Here is a 21,079-nt window from a genome sequence, read left to right as displayed (position 1 = left end):
TGTTTAACCTATGAATATACTTTATTCTGTGCCATATGGCAGGACGGCATGGAAATTTGCATGTTTTATCAGCATTAAAAGTAAGCAAACAAACGAAACAAGTAATCTCATACCAACACAGTTTTTCCCATCAGTAGTTAGTTCAAACCCAGCATTGCAAATGCACTGGAAACTTCCATCAGTGTTCACACATCGGCCGTTTTTACAAAGTACGCCGTTCTGGATACATTCATCAAGATCTGAGAGGGGTGGGGGAGAACAGAGAATAATAACAATATCAGTATCAACTAGTTTCAAGGAGAAAACAACAAACTGCTTCAGACCACTGGGCCAAACCTCAGGTTTACATACCCCTTACTTAATGAAAATCATATTTTTCAATTTTGCTGTTGGGAAGCAAACATGAAGCAGTTTGTCAGTATGTTTGAATTCTGTTTACAGATCCAGACTTGACACCAGCACTGTCCCACTACTTAGTGCAATGGAACTCATATAGCTAAATTTAGCTAGATTGTGTCTTGTACATTTAAGATGTGAACCCGTATATACCATATTTTTTGCTCCGTAAGACTCACTTTTTCCCTCCTAAAAAGTAAGGGGAAATGTGTGTGCGTCTTATGGAGCGAATGCAGGCTGCGCAGCTATCCCAGAAGCCAGAACAGCAAGAGGGATTGCTGCTTTCACTGCGCAGCAGTCCCTCTTGCTGTTCTGGCTTCTGAGATTCAGAATATTTTTTCCTTGTTTTCCTCCTCCAAAAATTAGGTGCGTCTTGTGGTCTGGTGCGTCTTATAGAGTGAAAAATGCGGTACCAGATATCAAGTATTTTATCTGTCCACAATCACTTGATTTTTCAAATGCAAGCAGATTTGACAAAATCTGTTCCTGTAATAACACTTCTTTTCTTTCTTTTTGTTAGCATCCGTTTGTCTCGAGAGACAATAGTGTGTGCCTCTGGGGGCGAAATGAACCACTGAACAATTACAGCGCCTGCTGTGGCTGCAGAGACTGGAGACTCATAACTGCTACTTCCTACATTGTTTTTGCTGTGTTAGTAGCACTTGCCATATTTTTCGCTCCATAGGGCACACTGGACCATAGGGCGCACCTAGTTTTTAGAGGGGAAAATCAAGGGGAAAAAATCTTATTCCCCCCGAGTCCCAAAGAGCAGCGTACAGGCGGCGCACAACCTCTCCCTGTCAGAGGGGTTGCGCACGGCTATGGCACAAGCCAAAACAGCGAGCGGGATGGATCTCGCTCGCTGTTTTGGCTTCCTCTTTAGCTGCGCACAACCTCTCCAGCCGGGAGAGGCTGCACGGGGCTAAAGAAGCCATAGCCCCGCGCAGCCTCTCCTTGCTGGAGGGGTTGCGCACGGCTATCCCTGAATCCTTCCGAGCGCAGCACAAGTTCCTGCTGCACTCCTCAGGCAAGACTCTCCTGGCTTCAGCGAAAGGAACCTGAAGCCTCCAGAACGCAGCGGGAACTCGCGCTGCGCTTCAAAGGCTTCAGGGGGCTATCCCTGAAGCCTGGAGAGCGAGAGGGGTCGGTGCGCACTGACGCCTCTTGCTCTCCAGGCTTCAGCGAAAGCAACGCGAAGCCTCCGGAGCGCGGAGGGAGCGCTCCCTCTGCACTTCGGAGGCTTCGCGTTGCTATTGCTGAAGCCAAGGAGCCTGCATTCGCTCCATAGGACACACACACATTTCCCCTTAATTTTTGGAGGGGAAAAAGTATGTCCTATAGAGTGAAAAATACGGTAACTCCGGGGCACAAGTGTGTATGGAGGTCCTGGGCTGCCCAAATGACAAGACCTCCCTGTCGGTCTCACTGATGTGGTCCAAAGGAAAGCACAGCAATACATTTGGCACCAGCTTGGCTGCAGCAGGTGCCTGAAGGAGGCATACAGGGCACCATCCAACCATTTTACAGACTCCATTCCAGATTTGTGTAGGGTTTGTAAATACTACATCACTGTCACCGTTTGCTGAAAAGGCGATTCAAAATCGTATTGATAATCTAAGGGGGGTGGGAGATCAAACTCAGGTCAAATATAAGCACGAGTAATTGCAGAAGTATTGGCCTTCTTACCAATGCAAGCCTGCTTTGTAGGTGTTCTCTGGAAACCTGTATGGCATTTGCAATAATAAGAGCCAGGTGTGTTCACACAGTCTCCATTAGTGCATGGATTTGATATGCACTCATCAACATCTGTTGATATCAGGAAAGAAGACAATCAGATTTCACGAGTTATACAAAAAAGCTCCTAACAAGTACAATCGCTGAACAGAGAAATAAATTTCACTTTCTTCAGCAGAAACTGATTCAACACACTAATCTAAAAAAAAATTACTTGTACCATGATTCTCAGTATACAGTCATTACCTAATACAGCCCACTCAGTCCATTTTCAAAAATATGCAGCATCTCATGCTTCTTAAATAAAATAAAAAAATCTAGGTAGAGAAAGAAAATAAAGCAATGAAGAAATATAAATATACACTTGTCACTAGATTAACAGGACTGAATCACAGAGTTATTGTTTCTCCGTCATTAATTTGCCTTTCTGTGTTTTGGAGATGTGCCTGTCTGCAGATTTTAGGATAGGTTTCAACACACTTGGATCATGTGGAAAAACAAAGTATCAGGATTGACAAACATATAGCAGTCAAATGCACTCACAAGACATGGCTCTTCACATGGAGGAGGCTGCCAAATGTAGCTTAACTACAGAAAAGCAACCATGTGAGCCTATTACTTGCTGAATATAATGCTACCCCTTGTTTCTGTTTATGGACATTTGCTTAAATCAACAACCATTCGTATTTATGATTTTGAATGAAGTGTTTTAGTTAACAGCCTGAGCATACACCTGGGAAGAGGTTTAGCAGCTGTTTATGGCACAGATTTTCATATGGCATAATAGTGAGCATGTTCAGTTAGCTTTCTTCCTTCCTACTTTTTGCAGCAGCAATTAGATCATGCACAATGTCTTCCTTAAAGTGGGAGAACTGTGTGAATACTGTAATGAGCAGTGATCAAATGATGGAGAAGAAGAGGAGGAAGAAGAAGAGTTTGGATTTGATATCCTGCCTTTCACTCCCTTTAAGGAGTCTCAAAGTGGCTAACATTCTCCTTTCCCTTCCTCCCCGACTACAAACACTCTGTGAGGTGAGTGGGACTGAGAGACTTCAGAGAAGTGTGACTAGCCAAAGGTCACCCAGCTGCATGTGGAGGAGCGGAGACATGAACCCGGTTCCCCAGATTACAAGTTTACCGCTCTTAACCACTACACCACACTGGCTCACAGTGGTGAAGCCCCCGTCCTCATCTATGCAGATAAACCTTATTACAGAGGTAAAATGGACAACAGTTTAAGAAACCCATTTCCATTTCACCTACGTTGTAGGAGCTTCTGGGACTCTATGAAGCTGGCAATACATTCTGAACCACTTGTGATTTTCATCTCTGTGGTGAAAAGGCAATAGTTTCTTGTCAGAGCATTCCCATTCTGCTCATTGTCTTTTTCCTTCAGCCTGTCCTTTCTTCCTGGGATCGCTTTCAAACTCTTGCTGTGTACAAAATGTGATGCTTCTTTGGCCTTTCTTTTTCTGGGTTAAGTCCTTAAGTTTTAGCTCTGTTGTTCCTTTCTGGAAACTTTACAGCGAGCTCCTGTTAGTTTGGCTAAAGCACTGGTTTTCTGAGCCGGCTGTAATGAGCAAATGGTAGCCTGTCCTCCAGCAGGAGCGGATCTAGAGGCTGCAGAGGGAAGCTGTTCCCTTCAGCACAAGACTATCCCCCAACCCATCACCCACAGTTTCAGAGGAGGCAACTCTCAGGATACAGAAACAGATTCACATGCGTGTTCCCAAAGCAAGCATGGAAACAGGGCTTCTCTTTGCAGGGTTTGTACAAAACCTCTCCAAATTTGTCTACCACGTTGCACTTCCAATTCCCAATTTACGTAGGGGTTATATTCCAAGGAACCTCAAGTTTATGTGAAAACATGTATATTTGAAACACCATTGAAAAATCATCGAAACAAACCGTTTCCACCATCCTGCCCCTGCCTCACCCTTTTCTGCCCTCTTTTGTGGCATTTTCAGTTCTGAGTTCAGTGTGATGTGCATGTGCGTAGTGGAGCACATATTGGACATGCCTAAAACGGTCACTGTCTCTCTTTTCTCTCCCCTGAAGACCTTGTGAAAGAGTTTGCACACCAAGCTGCTAATAAGTTTTCACTCAATGTAAATGAAATAACATATAAAGAGGATTCCAAGTTATTTGCCCACACCAGTGAAAAGTACGATATAAACATCAGAAATCTAGCCTGGCAGATTATGACAATATTCTATCTAATACTATAGACCAATTCCCCATTTCTCATGCAAAAACCCCAGCTTAATTTCACACCCCACTTACTTTTGAGCATGTAGTTGAGAAAGCTGCAGCAAAGCCATAAACATGAAGCAATATGAAGAGAACAGGATATATTAAAATAATCAAATGTAGCAGCCATTCAGCACTGACTTTTATAATTTTCTGTCTGAATTGTACACAGTAACTTGGGGATTCCTCCTCCCCCACAAACTTCCCTGTAGAATTTGATTATTTTTCTAAGTAAAAACATTTTGCACTCATGCACATCAAGCCAATCTGTCGCTGGATTATTTGTTTCCGCCCTCAGCAAGCACATAATGCCAATAATTTCATCAGAACAAAGCCCAAAAATTAAAGCGCTATTGATATTATTTCAACTAGGCCACAGGTCCTCATGAATGTGTTGCCTGTTATATCCTGTCTGTTAACTTCATATGAAAATAAAAGAACTTCTTAAAGGAATGGACTGTACTGAACTGTTAATATATTCATGGGTGGAAGATATTTATAAACAACAAACATAACACTCCTTCCGCCTTGGCATGGTTTCTTCGGAAAGAAAATGCTAAGTTTACAGAACGTATATTTTCTTTATGTCCTATGCAAATACATGTACTCTGTGTGATAAGCAAATCTTTTAAGCACAGCCAGCAGTTTGCTTTTTTCACTAAATTCATGTCTACAGGGAATATTTCTATTCAGATCAACTCGTTTAAATTTAGTAAACTCCCATATTATTGCTGGTGGTGGAAGGGAGTAAAGATAAGTGTACAATGGCTTTTCAATAAGGAAATTGCCTGACAATAGTAAAACTCTTACTTTTTGTTGGAAACCTTTCTGAAGAAACAGAATCTCCTTGCAAATGCCCCCCACATGAGAACACATTGTCTACTTAGTGCTATTTTGGCTTTTCTCTCATCTGCTCACTGTACCTCTCAAAGTAACCTATTATTGCTCAAATGGTTTTCCTTTGAACATTTTCCAGCTCTCTAAATGTCCCAGCTGCTCTCTTTAATGCCCTAGCTCTTGTGGGAGTTCATTACAAAGCACTTAGTAGTTTATTTTGTTTCACTGGGCAGTCCAGTTACTTGAAAACTAATATCCCAGTGAGTAGCCTTACAGATTAATACATACATTGTTAGAACTGTGGAAGTGGTTGCTAAACTGCTAGAACACACTAGGTAGCATCTTTAAACTGTTGCTTCCAAGTATGTTCTAATAATTCAGGAAGTACTGCCATATGATACAGCATCCCTAATATTAGATTGCTAAACTTCCAGAAAAGTGTTCTCTTATTAGTAGCTCATTTGATCATCTAGACATTACACAGAGTTCCTTGTTACTTCCCTCAATAGTTTCTCTCAACCCAGAGAGGCCTTGGTAGGCTGCCAATCTGACCAGAGGAAGGGCTGGAGAGCAGAGACTGCTTAAACTATTGGCCATTTTTTGTGTGTGCAGTCCAACCATGCTCGATACATTTTGTAGAAAGTAGAAGAAAACTAGTAAGCATTTGCATCAGTGTACATAAGTGTTTATAAGTTTTATATCAATATGGTAAAAATAAGTGACAATATAATTCTTCATAGTTGTCACATTAATCTACATTTCATTGCGATAAAGTCTCAAGAGCACATTGGGGGCCTTTTAATATTTCAGCATCTTTATAGAAGATATATTTCAGTATCCCTGTAGAAGAGGTATTTAATTTAAAGATGTTTACGGATCAGATGAAAAGCAGGCGAAATCTGAAGTTGCACTCACCAATACAGTCTCCATTTGCATCTTGTTTATACCCCATATTGCATTCGCATCGATAACTGGAAATCGTTGGGATGCAGCGTCCATTTAAACAAAGATTTGGATGGTGCTTACAAATATCTATTGTTTGATTGAGTATTGCTAAGGGGAGGAAAAACAGATCCAAGTTGTATTACAACATTAAAGTTAGGTCCAGGTGATCAAATGACTTTATTTTCCATAGTATATTTATTTTAACTTGCAATCAGCAGTGTTGACAGTGGTAGGGGATAATAATAATAATAATAATAATAAATAATAATAATAATAATAATAATAATAATAATAATAATAATAATAATAATAATTTATTATTTATACCCCGCCCATCTGGCTGAGCTTCCCCAGCCACTCTGGGCGGCTTCCCAAAAAATATTAAAATACTATAATACATCAAATATTAAAAACTTCCCTAAACAGGGCTGCCTTCAGATGTCTTCTGAAAGTCTGGTAGTTGTTATTCTCTTTGACATCTGGTGGGAGGGCGTTCCACAGGGCAGGCGCCACTACCAAGAAGGCCCTCTGCCTGGTTCCCTGTAACTTGGCTTCTCGCAGTGAGGGAACCGCCAGAAGGCCCTCGGTGCTGGACCTCAGTGTCCGGGTAGAACGATGGGGGTGGAGACGCTCCTTCAGATATACTGGACCAAGGTCATTTAGGGCTTTAAAGGTCAGCATCAGCACTTTGAATTATGCTCGGAAACATACTGGGAGCCAATGTAGGTCTTTCAAGACCGGTGTTATGTGGTCTCTGTGGCTGCTCCCAGTCACCAGTCTAGCTGCCGCGTTCTGGATTAGTTGTAGTTTCCAGGTCACCTTCAAAGGTAGCCCCACATAGAGCGCATTGCAGTAGTCCAAGCGGGAGATAACCAGAGCATGCACCACTCTGGCAAGGCAGTCTGCAGGCAGGTAGGGTCTCAGCCTGCGTACCAGATGGAGCTGGTAAACAGCTGCCCTGGACACAGAGTTGACCTGTGCCTCCATGAACAGCTGTGAGTCCAAAATGACTCCCAGGCTGCGCACCTGATCCTTCAGGGGCACAGTTACCCCATTCAGAACCAGGGAATCCTCCACACCTGCCCGCCTCCTGTCCCCCAAAATCAGTACTTCTGTCTTGTCAGGATTCAACCTCAATCTGTTAACCTCAATCTGTTAGCCGCCATCCAACCTCCAACCACCTCCAGGCACTCAACTACTATACATACACACACACACACACACACACACACACACACACACCCCAATTATCCACTGCATGGAAAAACAGTTAAATATGGCAACTTACTCAGCCCTGTAATGATGGGGCCATTTCCTGTGGGACCTTGGCCACCAGTCCCTACTCCAGCCCCACCCACACCTGGGGAAAAACCATTTCCTCCAGGAAGGGGGATGAATCCTGTTCCTCCTGGGCCATAGCCATTTCCATTTCCTCCAGGAAAGAACCCATTTCCTCCTGTACCACCAGGTCTGGAACCCCCTACGACAGGAATGCCATCTATGCACAGCCTGCGATATTCATCTACGAAAATGAAAAACAACACAGAGCGTTAATATCTCATCTTTTCACAAGGAGGTAGGAACATACACCAGTTCATCTATTTTGGAAAATAAGATAATCACTTAAAAACATACTACAGTGGTACCTCGGGTTAAGTACTTAATTCGTTCTGGAGGTCCGTTCTTAACCTGAAACTGTTCTTAACCTGAAGCACCACTTTAGCTAACGGGGCCTCCTGCTGCTACCATGCCGCCGAAGCACAATTTCCGTTCTCATCCTGAAGCAAAGTTCTTAACCTGAGGTAATATTTCTGGGTTAGCGGAGTCTGTAACCTGAAGCGTATGTAACCCGAGGTACCACTGTATTACTTATTAGAGATTTTGCCACCTCAATTAGCTTTGGGCACAGCTAATTTTTGCAAGGTTACTCCAAGAGTTATCATGACAGACTCTATTGTCAACTATTCAGAAGCTCAGAAATAGAGGATATTCTTTCTTCTACCTTGTTTTAAGACCCCCAAGGCTGACAGAAAGAAAAATACACGTCCCGCACAGATACAAAATTTGCTTCCAGAAAGGGCATAATTTATCAAGATAAACCATAATTTTTGCACAGTTTTAGATTATACCGTTTGTATTCATGTAAATATTCACAGCCATCTCCAAATGTGTACTCATGTGAGTAAATATGGAATTGGCCGCCATCACTAACCATTGTCTCCTAGTTCAGTAACATTAATTTGCCAAGTAAGCACTGGAGACAGCTGAGAACACTCATTTAGAATAATACACAAAACACCAGCCGACTCCAAGAGAATATATCTCTCCAAGTTATTTTATTGTTTGGAATAGGCGGAATACTATTTACATTAAGATTGTTTAGAAAACATTTAGGGATTCTAAAGGGAATAAAGTAAGGATGAGGATATGAGTGATATGGAGCCAGATCACTATGGAATGCAGGTGGTATGTGTTGGGATTAGCATGACCTAAAAAAGTTCAAAGGGAGGTAAAAGCAGGTCACAAAAGACATAAGGCATTTGGACCAGAAGACACTTCAATACAGCAAGGCAGATAATAAATATAAACATAGAAAACTAGTGTTTTCTTATGTTAAAAAGGCAGCTCTTTTAAGCGAATGCATTTTCCTGGAGGATTTCGGTTTTATTTCAGACGTTTTCTGCAAATTTGAATGTTTCTCTATTCAAACCTCTTCCTCCCAGGTTATTTAGAGAAATAAAACAAAATATGGGTGCCTTGTATCCTTCCAGTTCAATTTAATACAGCAGTTAAAAATATGCAGTACAAGGAGTCGTTATTTCTCTATATCAAAATGATCGCTTTAAATAATCACGGCTTTAAAGAAGTATTTTCAATAGTAATAGAAAGAGGCTGTCCCTTAACAGTAACTGATCAGAGAGAAGTGCAGGTTGGGAACTTCATATACTTTTGAAGCAAAATGCAATTATATATTCTTTCATATCTAAGCTTGATTTTCAAAATTGGTGCAATATTATTCCAGTGATCCTAACTAAAACTGGGCATATAAAAGCACTCACCAGAACCTCTAACAGGACACATTTCCGGTACGGATCCGAGTGCCCAACAACGTCCAGATTCACAGCAGCATTGCATTTTGGTAAATCTGCCAGGAAGTTCTTGTGCGCAGCGACCATTCACCAGACTGGAGAAACATGTACCTGCTCTTTGATCTGGATATGGATAATGAGAAAAATTGCTAACAGACTATTTATATAAAGTAATTTAAAACATTTTCTTAACCCTAGGGTAGCATTTAAATCAGGCATAGGCAAACTCAGCCCTCCAAATGTTTTGGGACTACAACTCCCATCATCCCTAGCTAACAGGATGAGTGGTCAGGGATGATGGGAGTTGTAGTCTCAAAACATCTGGAGGGCCGAGTTTGCCTATGCCTGATTTCAACAATTTGGGTAAACAAACGTGAATATTATCAGTGAAGTAGAACACATTATGCAATGCAGTTTATAGTTGTCACTTCTGTGCAGAGAGCCCATCTACAGCTGGCTGCTACAGTTGACAAATGACAACCATGCAGCCTAAAAGGCCATAAAACTCCCACATTCATGCTGTAAGACAGAGATAAACTAGAAGGTAGCATTCCTTGCTGTTAGCAGACCTTGCAACTTAGGTACCTTTTGGAATAACCACTTACACTTTCTAGAGTTCAAAGGCTATATTCATGTAGGAAATATTTACAGGATGAATGGAGATGAGAGAGAAAATAACAGACATCTTGTCTCAACAAGTTGGGAGAAAACAATAAACCAAAATAACCTCTAAAAGGTGGAGTCGAGTTAGACAGAGGGGCTACAATTGTGGGCTAGATTGTTAAACAAACAGTGCCCTCTGGTGGTTTAAAGTAACACATGCATTAACTAGAAACTTAAGAGAATGAAATGTATTTGCTTTTCTCCCCAAGTGGCTACCAGATGTCAGAAGCTTTTAGGCTTTGCCTGCTGACATACAAGCACAGAAATAAATCCATCTTCTTGACCACTTTTCCTCATGGGGTGTGAGAGGGTACTTAGGCCAAATGAAATAGCAATCTTTTCTGTTGGTGTATTCCAGCTTCATAGGAGTATCTTCTGTTGATGTATTCTAGCTTCATAGGAGTATCTTTCAAATATTGACTTTGTGGTTATAGACACCAATCCAAGGCAAACTTTACAATATTAAAGAAGAATCAAATTAATCTTAATAAGAAATCAATCTGAGTTGTCCCTTCAAGTTTAGTAGAGGCTGGATTAAGTAAATGATATAATTTTAGTTTCCTCATGTCTTGTTTTCCAAACATCACAAATAAAGTAAAGTACATATAGTTTGGAAATGACATAGTCTTAAACCATGGAAGTAGACTATAACCAAGCTGTATAAAATTATTGCTGTATTGTTGTATTTCTTATCCACCCTTTACCAGAAGGTCCCAGAGTCTTTTTTGCAAACACACCTCCATTTATTTATTTTAATGGTCAGTGCATATAAGGATCACAGCTCCTTCCTCGACAAATAGGGAGATTGTGGGATATGACCAGTGTTGTATGATGGCCGAAGACTAGCAAATTAAGTTCATAGACTAGAAACCTTTATGAACTGTCCAAGGAACAGTAGGTTGGAACTGGCCAGCAGTGAGCTTCGAGACTGTCCAAAGGGTCCATAAAATAATATACCTACCAATGCAATGAGAGCCATCTGTTGATGTCACAAAACCACGTGGACAGAGGCAAAAATAACTTCCCACAGTGTTGGAGCATTCACCAGCATCACATATTCCTGGAATGAGGCTGCACTCATTAATATCTGGAGACAGAAGCAGATGAAGAACACTTTTAAAATCTTTTTTCTTCCTTAGGAGTTCCTGGATGAGACTGATTCCTATATGCAGCAGTTCCTAGATGAGATTGATTAGCTAGATCTGCTACAATCTGTGTTCAGTCCTGATTTTGGAACTAAAACAACCTTGATCGCTCTGACCTTATCATGAGAGATGGGGGAGCGCAACCCTGTTACTTCTGCTCGATCTCTCAGCAGCTTTTGATACCAACCGACCATGGTATCCTCTTGGACTCACTTAGTGGGAAGGGTATCAGAGGCACAGTATTATGGTGCTTCCACTCTAATATTTAGGGTTGCATTCAGAGAGTAGCACTGGTTGAATACTCCTCAGCCCCCTGGCATTTGTGGCACAACTTAGGTTCAGGTACCCCAGGTTCCCAAATATTTATATCCCAGCTCATTTCCTGAATTAACCTGCAGGAACCTTCTTGCCCCTGCTCCTCACCGACTGGCAAGGCTAACCTTAAGGTAACAAGAACCCAAGCGTTTAGCATCATCAAGCCTTTAGTGTGGAATGTTCTGCCAACAGATGCAATAGGTGCCGTCTGTTTTAATATTTAAATGACCTCTGGAAACTTATCTATGCCATCACACTTATGCAGGCAATTAAGAAAATATCTACCTGTAAAAGCTGATCTCTGGTTTTAAATTTGTATGTGCTTTTTATTGCATAAAATATGTTTGTTGTAAACCACTTTTGATGTGTATTATGAATACAAATATTTGTACTGTGCTCTAACTACACCACCTGATCTGTTTAGAATATGGTCTGCACTAGAAAATATTGGACTTCTTTAGGTTCCCTGTGCCAATGTATCACACCTGCCACATTTGTGTATATATATTATGTTACCGAGCATGCTCAAACGCAATACAGCATGCTCAGTAATGACAACTGGAGTCAAATTTCACTGCATAACAGAAAACGCATACAATTTGATTCTAGTTGCCATTACTGAACATGCAGAGGATCATACACGGTGTAATGTGTATCAGGAAAAAGTACAATCATGTTTATAGCTTTTAAAAACACACACCAAACAAACCACTTCTTTCTCACAACTTCTCCAAAGCTGGAATGAATACAGCATGCCCAGTCTCTCCCATTGTAGCCATTGTAGCCACTACCCTGACCATCCTTGTTGTCATGAAAACAAAACAAAACACCACATTCTCAAAAAAACCAAAAACAACAAAGGCAGGAATTAAGTGATTTCATTACAAAGTGAAATGTAGGTGCTTACTATGTGACAGCCAAAAAAAGCAAAGCAGAATGTTTATATTTAAGTCTGCTTGTTCTAATAAGCATGTGCCCCAAGAATGAATTACTCCAAAGTGACCACAAGAGGGTATAGAATGTATCCCTTTATTTCCACCAGGATCAGCCAAATGTCTGCTAATGTACCCTAGGCTAGAAATGAAAACAGTACATTCACTTTCACTGCAATTCAGATCTCTACATCAAGGTTTTTTCGCCTATGTTACAGTCACCAAGCAGATCCCTGTATAAGCGAATGTTGTGAGAAGAAAAGGCAGTTTGTGTAGTAGAATTTGTGAGGTTCTCATGGAAAGTGGGGAGCGAGGGGGGGGATTATTTCTGGACCTTAAACGGGATTAATTCCCGAGAGCGTCTCATACACATAATCTTCCTGACAAGAGTGTTTCACAGCAGGGTCATTCCATGTTGCATTGTGTTGCATAGTGTCATTCTGATGCCAGACACACAGGAGGGGAAGTATATAATATAGTTCGTAAGTTATAACCTCATAGGGGTGACTAAACCATTTCGGAACGAATGTTTTGCTTTTGTTCCAAAGTACAGTGATACCTCGGGTTACATACACTTCAGGTTACATACGCTTCAGATTACAGACTCCGCTAACCCAGAAATAGTGCTTCAGGTTAAGAACTTTGCTTCAGGATGAGAACAGGAATCGTGCTCTGGCAGCGTGGCGGCAGCAGGAGGCCCCATTAGCTAAGGTGGTGCTTCAGGTTAAGAATAGTTTCAGGTTAAGTACGGACCTCCGGAACGAATTAAGTACTTAACCCAAGGTACTACTGTAGGGGGAATTGCTCATCCTTGCCTTCATTCTGCGTATGCCTCCCAGGGCCATGACTCTTAGATTTTCACTCTACACATAATTGCACAAAGCAAATCATTGCCTACAAGGCGTTATGTGCTACACCACCCCTCAGAAAACTGGACTTTTAAGAGTTTTCTCATGGAACCTCATTGTTCAGTCTTTATAAGTCCTGTCTTCAACTAGATTGTGTAAACACTGGTCCTGTTAGCTAGGGATGATGGGCGTTGTAGTCCCAAAACAGCTGGAGGGCCAAGTTTGGCCATGCCTGGTGTAAACTAATTCAGTCTTCCCAAGTCTATTAAGAGACTATGCCAGGACCATTCCCACTCTAGGTAGTTTCTCCTTCGTTGTCTCTTCTGTTGTGTTCCATTACCTCCACTCTCTGCTTGTCCCGTCCCCCCTTTGGTCACAGTCAAGAACCTAAAAGGGGCACTAAGCCTTGCTTACATGCTTTTATGTAGTTTTTCATATCCTGCATCATTTCTCCGATGAAAATAGGGACATCCCATTCCGTAATGATAATTTTACTATTTATAACCCACACATCTTACTGGGTTGCCCCAGCCACTCTGAGCAGCTTCCACCCTCAATAAAAACATAATAAAACATTAAACATTTAGACAAACACCTCCCGATACAGGATTGCCTTCAGACGGCTCAGGGGTCGGATAACTCCATACCCACCAACATTTCTTCAGGAACATCCTACCATACCTTCCAATGTTTCTCCAATGAAAATAGGGAGACCCTAAGGAAAAGTGGGATATTCCGGGATCAAATCAGAAACCAGGATGGCTTCTCTAAGCCAGAGACCTCCCTGGAAAATAGGGGTACTTGGACGGTCTGATTTTTCTATTTGTAACTTGACTGGGAAGGTTCAAGGAGGACCCCAGATTTCTTGCTTTAGGTACCTACAGGCTCAAAGGAACCTACAGGTGCATCTAGGGGTTGGCAAAACCAGCCCCTCTCCCTGGAGGGGGGCACCAAAATCACCTATCAGACTATGCAGCGTATGGTATATGGCCTGTTATTGCGTTGCCGCCTTCTAGACCTCTTGTGGAGGAGTTACACACAAAGAAGGGCCTCAGATTGTGATTGCAGGGTCAGTTCTTATTGGGATATGTGGTCCCCATTGATTCTATGGTGTATGCCTCACACTGTACTAAAGTGCGCAAAGCATTAGAATAGTACAGTGGTACCTCAGGTTACATACGCTTCAGGTTACAGACTCCACTAACCCAGAAATAGCGCTTTAGGTTAAGAACTTTACTTCAGGATGAGAACAGAAATCGTGCTCTGGCAGCACAGCGCCCCATTAGCTAAAGTGGTGCTTCAGGTTAAGAACAGTTTCAGGTTAAGAATGGACCTCCGGAACGAATTAAGTACTTAACCCGAGGTACCACTGTACATGCTGTTTCCTTTCTTGTCTTTCTCCGTGTACTTTATTTTCCTTTAAAAAGAGAATGTGTCTTTTTTTGTTCCCTCCTCTTAAAAAGAAAAGAAGACAAAAGGGAGGGGGACTATCAGCATATAACTGGTGAGAGATGGAGCTTAAAATGTTCATTGCTTTCAAACCACACTGTGAAACTTGACAATACTGCTATGCTCTTATACTAACCATATAGTTGTTCCTATAGTATCTCTAATATGATTCTCACAAAGCAAAGCAATGCCATTTTATAGTGACCTCTGGTACATGTAAATCTCTTTATGCAATCTATCACCAGTTAAAAGTTGCCAGCTTTCAGGTTTTGTAACAAACTTGGAGGCTGGCCCAGGTTTAAACTGGGATTCATTTTGTTCAAACTTAGGCCAAGTTTCCACAAACCTTGAACTGACTTATGTTTTCCATTTTGAAGCTATGCGAAACTCTGTAGGGTTTGTACGTCTCAATCTATAGCCAGATGATTCTGCCTCAGCTGCCTTTTAAGTTGGATAAAAAGAAAAACGAAGAACATTGTCCTCATAATGTTCTCATAAAAGGAGTCCAAATCCTTGAGCCTTTATCTATAGCTATGGAATTCCTCACTCGAAAGGTGTTCAGAAGTTGTCACTGGTGCAGAATGCAACAGTTGCTTTGTGCTAGGACACTGGCTTTCTATAGCATTCTGAGCCTATTCAAGGTGCTAGTTTTTTGTATTTAAGACACAAATTATGTATATTAAAGTGAACACAAAAATAAATAAAAGCTAAATAAATAAACCATGAGGTCAGTGTTAACAGAAAGCTTGATAAAAAAGGCATGTGTTTCATCTGTCATTTGATAATTTGAACAAAACAAGTTTAGTTCATTGTCTTGTTGTGTTGTGCGTGTGACAAAGGGGAACCACGCCAGGGTGAAGGCATCCTCCTTCGCTTGTCCCTGTGTTAATTTAAGTTTGTTGGCTAACTTTTCTAGTTGGGCGATTTCCCACCCATTTTGGTACCAGTAGCCCATGTTCGCCCCTGATAGGTACTTCCAGTGTCTAGTTATGATGCATACAAAACAATATGGCTAATCTGACCACACAACCCTGCCCCCAAACAAAAACAAACAAGCCACACTGCAATCAACTGAATGCAACCAACCAGGCTCCTGTCCCCCTAATCTCTTACAGTGCCAATAAAAATAAATAAATTTACAAATAAAGGACCTACCGGCGTGATGCTGACACAATACTCTACCCAGATGCTATACAATTAAACAAAAGAACGTTACCCTCCCATCTCTCTCCCTCCCCATCTCCCCCCCCCCCACAACTGCATTATGTCTACAATGATAGTGTCTCACACAAAACATAAATGAACTGACTAAGAGTAAAAAATTGAGATGTTATATGCACCCTACTTTTCCGTCTATAAAACACCCCCTTGTATAAGACACCCCCCCCCATTTTGGGGGACTGAACTTTAAGAAAATGGGGGGAGAGGGCCCAAAGTTGGTGAGCCTCTCCCCCCACAAAGCTGTGGGCAGGAAACACTCCCTAGATCATTTCCCGCGTGCAGAGGCATCGAGTGAATTTGCGCTCCGTCCATCCATCCAGTTTGCAAGAGCGCAACCTCCCCCAATGCTGTCGCGCACGGGAAACGATCCAGGGAGTGCTTCCCGTGCGCAGCGGCATCGGGGGGATTTGCGCTCCCGTCAAAGAGCTGGCTGGCGGCGCGGCGCTTCTCCCCTCCCCACCCTCGCCATGCCACTATCCATGTACTGGACGACCCCAGTTTTTTTACGTGATTTTTGAGTCAAAAAACCTCGTCCAATACACGGAAAAGTACGGTACTCCTCCTCGTTTATTTGTTTGCTCTAACACTAGAAAATCTTCAATAAAAACTAATTTTAAAAAGCAAGTTTAGGAACACGGGAACCTGCCTTATACTTAGGCCGTTTGTTCATCTGGCTCAATGCTGTCTACATTGAATGTCACCAATTCTCCAGAGTTTCAATAAGGCTTCTTTACCACCAGTCCTGGAGATTAAATCTTAGACCTTCTGGACATAAAAGCTCTACCACTGGGACTGCGTACACAACTCTAAGATTTTGTTTCTTGGAGAGTGTGCACAGTTCGTTTACAAACCACGCATCTCTCCTTCAAATGTTGCAGAGTTCTCTTGGAACACATAGTGGATGAGTATTAAGCCCGTCTGCTGCACATGACTTGGCCTTTAGGAGGTGAAAGAATGTTTAGCCATCATCACCATAAAATCTCCCGAGTCCTTTAAAATCAAGGACCAAGCCAGCACTGTTTTAAGCCAGTTCTGTCAAACAGTAAAGACAAACATCCAATTAAACACAAATACTGTCATACCTCGGGTTACAGATGCTTCAGGTTGTGTTTTTTCGGGTTGCGGACCGCCGAAACCTGGAAGTACCGGAATGGGTTACTTCCAGGTTTCGGAGGTTGCGCATGCGCAGAAGCGCTGAATTGCAACCCACGCATGCGCAGACGCAGGTCGCGAACGTGCATCCCGCACAGATCACGTTCGTAACCCGAGCGTCCACTGTACCTCTTAACTGAAAGAAGAAGAAAAACGAGGGTGAAAATGTTGTTAAGCGCTGGGCAAGGCGAGAGACAGGAGAAGTTATATTTTAAGCATTACACCTAGGACGGGACCGGACATGGCCATAAAATGGATAGCAAATTCCCACCTGTGGGACATTTTACTAAAAAGCCAGCCAGCCTGCCTGCCTGCCTGCCAAGCAAAACAACTTCCCTGCTTGTCAGCTAGAGGTCATCTCCTTTACTAAAATGACTTCAATGAACAGGATATAATAATTGGGAACTAACCTTGCCAGAAAAAAAAGTTTGAAGACATTTCTGAATAGTTGCATGTTCCCTTTTCATCATTTGCTGTATTAGAAGCATTTTAAATACCGTATTTTTTGCTCTATAAGACTCACTTTTTCCCCCCTAAAAAGTAAGGGGGAATGTGTGTGCGTCTTATGGAGTGAATGCAGGCTGCGCAGCTATCCCAGAAGCCAGAACAGCAAGAGGGATTGCTGCTTTCACTGCACAGCGATCCCTCTTGCTGTTCTGGCTTCTGAGATTCAGAATATTTTTTTTCTTGCTTTCCTCCTCCAAAAACTAGGTGCGTCTTATGGCCTGGTGTGTCTTATAGAGCGAAAAATACGATATATAAAATGTACTTACCATTTGTTGATGAGCTGTTTGTGTGTCTGTTCACACAAATCCATGAACCTGTTAACTTATACACTGGTATAGGAATACTTAATCTGAGGGTGTTTGTGCAGCCAAGTGGCTATTGCACTTTTGTTACTAGTAGTTTAAAAATCCCAGTACTGTCTTGCTTACTTAGGCGAATAAGCAAGAAGCAACACGTGCCAATATAAATTAATCTAATTTAACAAAATGTGGATAAAGAGTAAATATAGAGGAAAGTAAACTAGTGAAGGGTTGGGTAGGGAGTGGACAAGCCTATGGACTTTTCCCTGTCTCCCAAACATAGGGAGGGGAAAAACGTCTAATGAGGGCCAAAGACAAGTGACTTTCAGAAGCATTATAATACTTTTTATTATGTATACAAACTTAAGAAATGCTTTTAAAATGTAAAGTACCACAAACAAAAACTTTTTTTTATTTGTACTGGGTTTTCTAAAAAAGAAAAATGTGATACCCACAGAATTAAGGATTAAATGTGTATTTCCAGGAATACTGAGAAAATCACTAAGCCTTTATAGTTTCCCCTTAATACTAGACTACTACTACTAAACTAAAATCCTTCAGAAATAAAATGAAAGTCTTGTAAAGAGTATAAAAATTTAATTAACCTGTGGATCCATGAGACCAGAGTACAAGTTCTACTGAGTTACAGTAGGTTTTGTGCTCTTAAGTTATTTAAGCAATTTTGGTCAGCAAAGTACTGAGAATGTAATGTGAATACTTCTTCACATTCCTGCCAGGAAAAACGTTTCTTTTAAGCATGCTAAAGCACATCTGGTTCTTCAAGTCCAAAAGGTAAAAAAGAAACTGAAATTACATGACTCTTAGTTTATTTTCTTTTTTAAAAAAAGTAAAAATGGATAGTTAATGTCAAAGTCATACCATTCCTGTTAAAAACTGGCATCTTGCCTAGGTAAGGCCTGCAACACGTTTGCCCCTTTGCAATGTTTGATCTGGCTTTACATATATGAGAGGGGAAGGGAGTGAACTAAATACTTGCTGGTGAGATCACTTAAAAGAAAATCCAGATTAAAACAAGTATTCTTCTATTGACTGAGTTCTCATGCTCTCTCTTGCTCTTTGAGCCTTATAATAAGCCCAATTTTGTCAATACTCTCATATTTTGAAACGTTTCCTGCACTGAAGGAGCTCAACTTAACCCCTAAAATAATGTTTGCCTTCAAAAACCTAAAGCATCTTTTATTAATTTCAGGCGCCCTTTCACAAAGTGGTTTAAATAAATCAATAAAAATCTACTATCTGTTTTAGAAAGCTATTCTCTGTGCATTTGGATACCTCTCAAGATACTCATGACCAAATTTTGCACAATAGTTCTTGACGCCAACGAAGGGGTTTTCATCTATGTTTGGATTCAACTGAAAGCCATTTTGAATCAAGATGGCGGACTGCACCTTTCAAAACTACACTGATTTTAACCACTGATTTGAAAAGCACAGTGATATTTTGGTTTCGACAAACCTAGACAGCATCTTAAAAAGCAGAGACATCACCTTGCCAACAAAGGTCCGTATAGTTAAAGCTGGACCATAAAGAAGGCTGATCGCAGAAGAATTGATGCTTTTGAATTATGGTGCTGGAGGAGACTTTTGAGAGTCCCATGGACTGCAAGAAGATCAAACCTAGCCATTCTGAAGGAAATCAGCCCTGAGTGCTCACTGGAAGGACAGATCCTGAAGCTGAGGCTCCAATACTTTGGCCACCTCATGAGAAGAGAAGACTCCCTTGATATGACCCTGATGTTGGGAAAGATGGAGGGCACAAGGAGAAGGGGATGGCAGAGGACGAGATGGTTGGATAGTGTTCTCGAAGCTACCAGCATGAGTTTGACCAAACTGCGGGAGGCAGTGAAAGACAGGAGTGCCTGGTGTGCTCTGGTCCATGAGGTCACAAAGAGTCGGTCACGACTAAACGACTAAACAACAATTTTGGTTTCCTAGAATTTCCAAGCAATTCCAGGTATGAGGCTATGAGTGTACAATAAAACAGAAAAGACAAACAGCCCTTTGTTTTTAAGGAGGTTTCCCCATCCCATATGAAGCCCCTCTGGAAGAAGCCCGGATCCAACAGTTGCATTGCCTGCCAGTTCATTTCCAGGACCAATAACTGTAGAGATTCATGGATGATGACTGAATTACTTAACTATTTTTTCCACCCATAAGGCCATTTGCTTGTTGTTTTTCTGATTTGTTTTTGACCACTCACTTACTCAGAGTAGAACGCTATCATGAATTAGTTCAGCATGTACTCTATTCCCCAATAGCACATATCTCAAAAAATGTTTTAAAATAATTAGCCTTGCCTGACATATATAAGTTCACTAAGTTCTAAATACTCAGAAATAATTAATCATTCTATTGGTAAAGGTGCAAGTATAAAATTTATTTTAAAAGTATATTTATATAGGTCACTAAGCTTTTCATGGTTTGTGGCATTCAGATTTCTTTACATTAAAACATACAATAGCTTGTTTTTCTAACTGATTCATGCCAGGAATAGGTAATGTCTGCTACACTTTCAGCCCTGTCTGAAGGTTTATACCCACCCACACCCCTTCCAGTAAAACGTCATATATGTTAGGACTGTATGTCGAAAATGGCGGAATTTTCTAAAATTATTTAAAACAGCCGGGAAACCCTGGGCATATGCCAGCCAGTGTTGCTTCTTTGACAAATTTTCCCCAAAACAGCTTTAAAAATTCTTTCTTTTTTTTAGATTTGGGGGGGGGGGGCGCTCAATAACTTTGGCAAAAGATAAACAACTTTGGGGTTTAGATTTTCACTTCCCGAAATATGGCAACCCTAATATATGTATGTAAGGCTGTCATTATGCCGCTCCCACTAGAGCTGGTTTTGCATGAAGTCAGGATGAGGTGGGAAAGCAATATAGAAGGCAGTTTTCACAACAGGAGTGCCATGGCATGGGAGCCAGAAGGGAGGGAAGTTTGAGGAAAGCTGGGAGGAAGCAAAACGAGAGGAAATGCTGGTTTAAAACAATTGCAGAGGTTTGAGTAAAGTACCGCTATACAATGGAATATTTGAGGGCTCTGCATTCTTTATCTCTCTCACGTGAGGCAGCTGAGAAATGGAAGTGGGAGATGTTTGAATACAGTGAGAAGGGTAGACACTGGAAGCAAAAAATGTAGCTGATTCAAACAATGGCAGAAGTTTGAGTAAAGCAGGGATAGAGGTTCACTGAGAGAGGAAGTGTGGCAAGAGGGAATGAAGAGGAAATGGACATTTGAAATGAGAGCAGAGGTTTGAGTAAAGTAGAGGTGGAGAA

General features: G+C 41.4%; 1 protein-coding gene across 1 annotated transcript in view; it reads right to left on the bottom strand.

The window, feature by feature from the left end:
- FBN2 (fibrillin 2) overlaps nucleotides 1–21,079 on the bottom strand; it is a 140,531-nt gene that overhangs the window by 76,554 nt on the left and 42,898 nt on the right. Inside the window, exons 8-13 of the mRNA XM_081930845.1 lie at nucleotides 10,876–11,001; nucleotides 9,222–9,374; nucleotides 7,451–7,684; nucleotides 6,133–6,270; nucleotides 2,083–2,202; nucleotides 114–239 (exon numbers count right to left, since the gene is read on the bottom strand). Coding sequence (XP_081786971.1) covers nucleotides 114–239; nucleotides 2,083–2,202; nucleotides 6,133–6,270; nucleotides 7,451–7,684; nucleotides 9,222–9,374; nucleotides 10,876–11,001 — 897 coding nt within the window. The remainder of the gene's footprint in view (nucleotides 1–113; nucleotides 240–2,082; nucleotides 2,203–6,132; nucleotides 6,271–7,450; nucleotides 7,685–9,221; nucleotides 9,375–10,875; nucleotides 11,002–21,079) is intronic.

Source organism: Podarcis melisellensis (genome assembly GCF_964234715.1).
Source record: "Podarcis melisellensis genome assembly, chromosome: 11".
Lineage (NCBI taxonomy): Eukaryota > Metazoa > Chordata > Lepidosauria > Squamata > Lacertidae > Podarcis > Podarcis melisellensis.
This window is presented reverse-complemented; position numbering and strand designations above follow the sequence as displayed.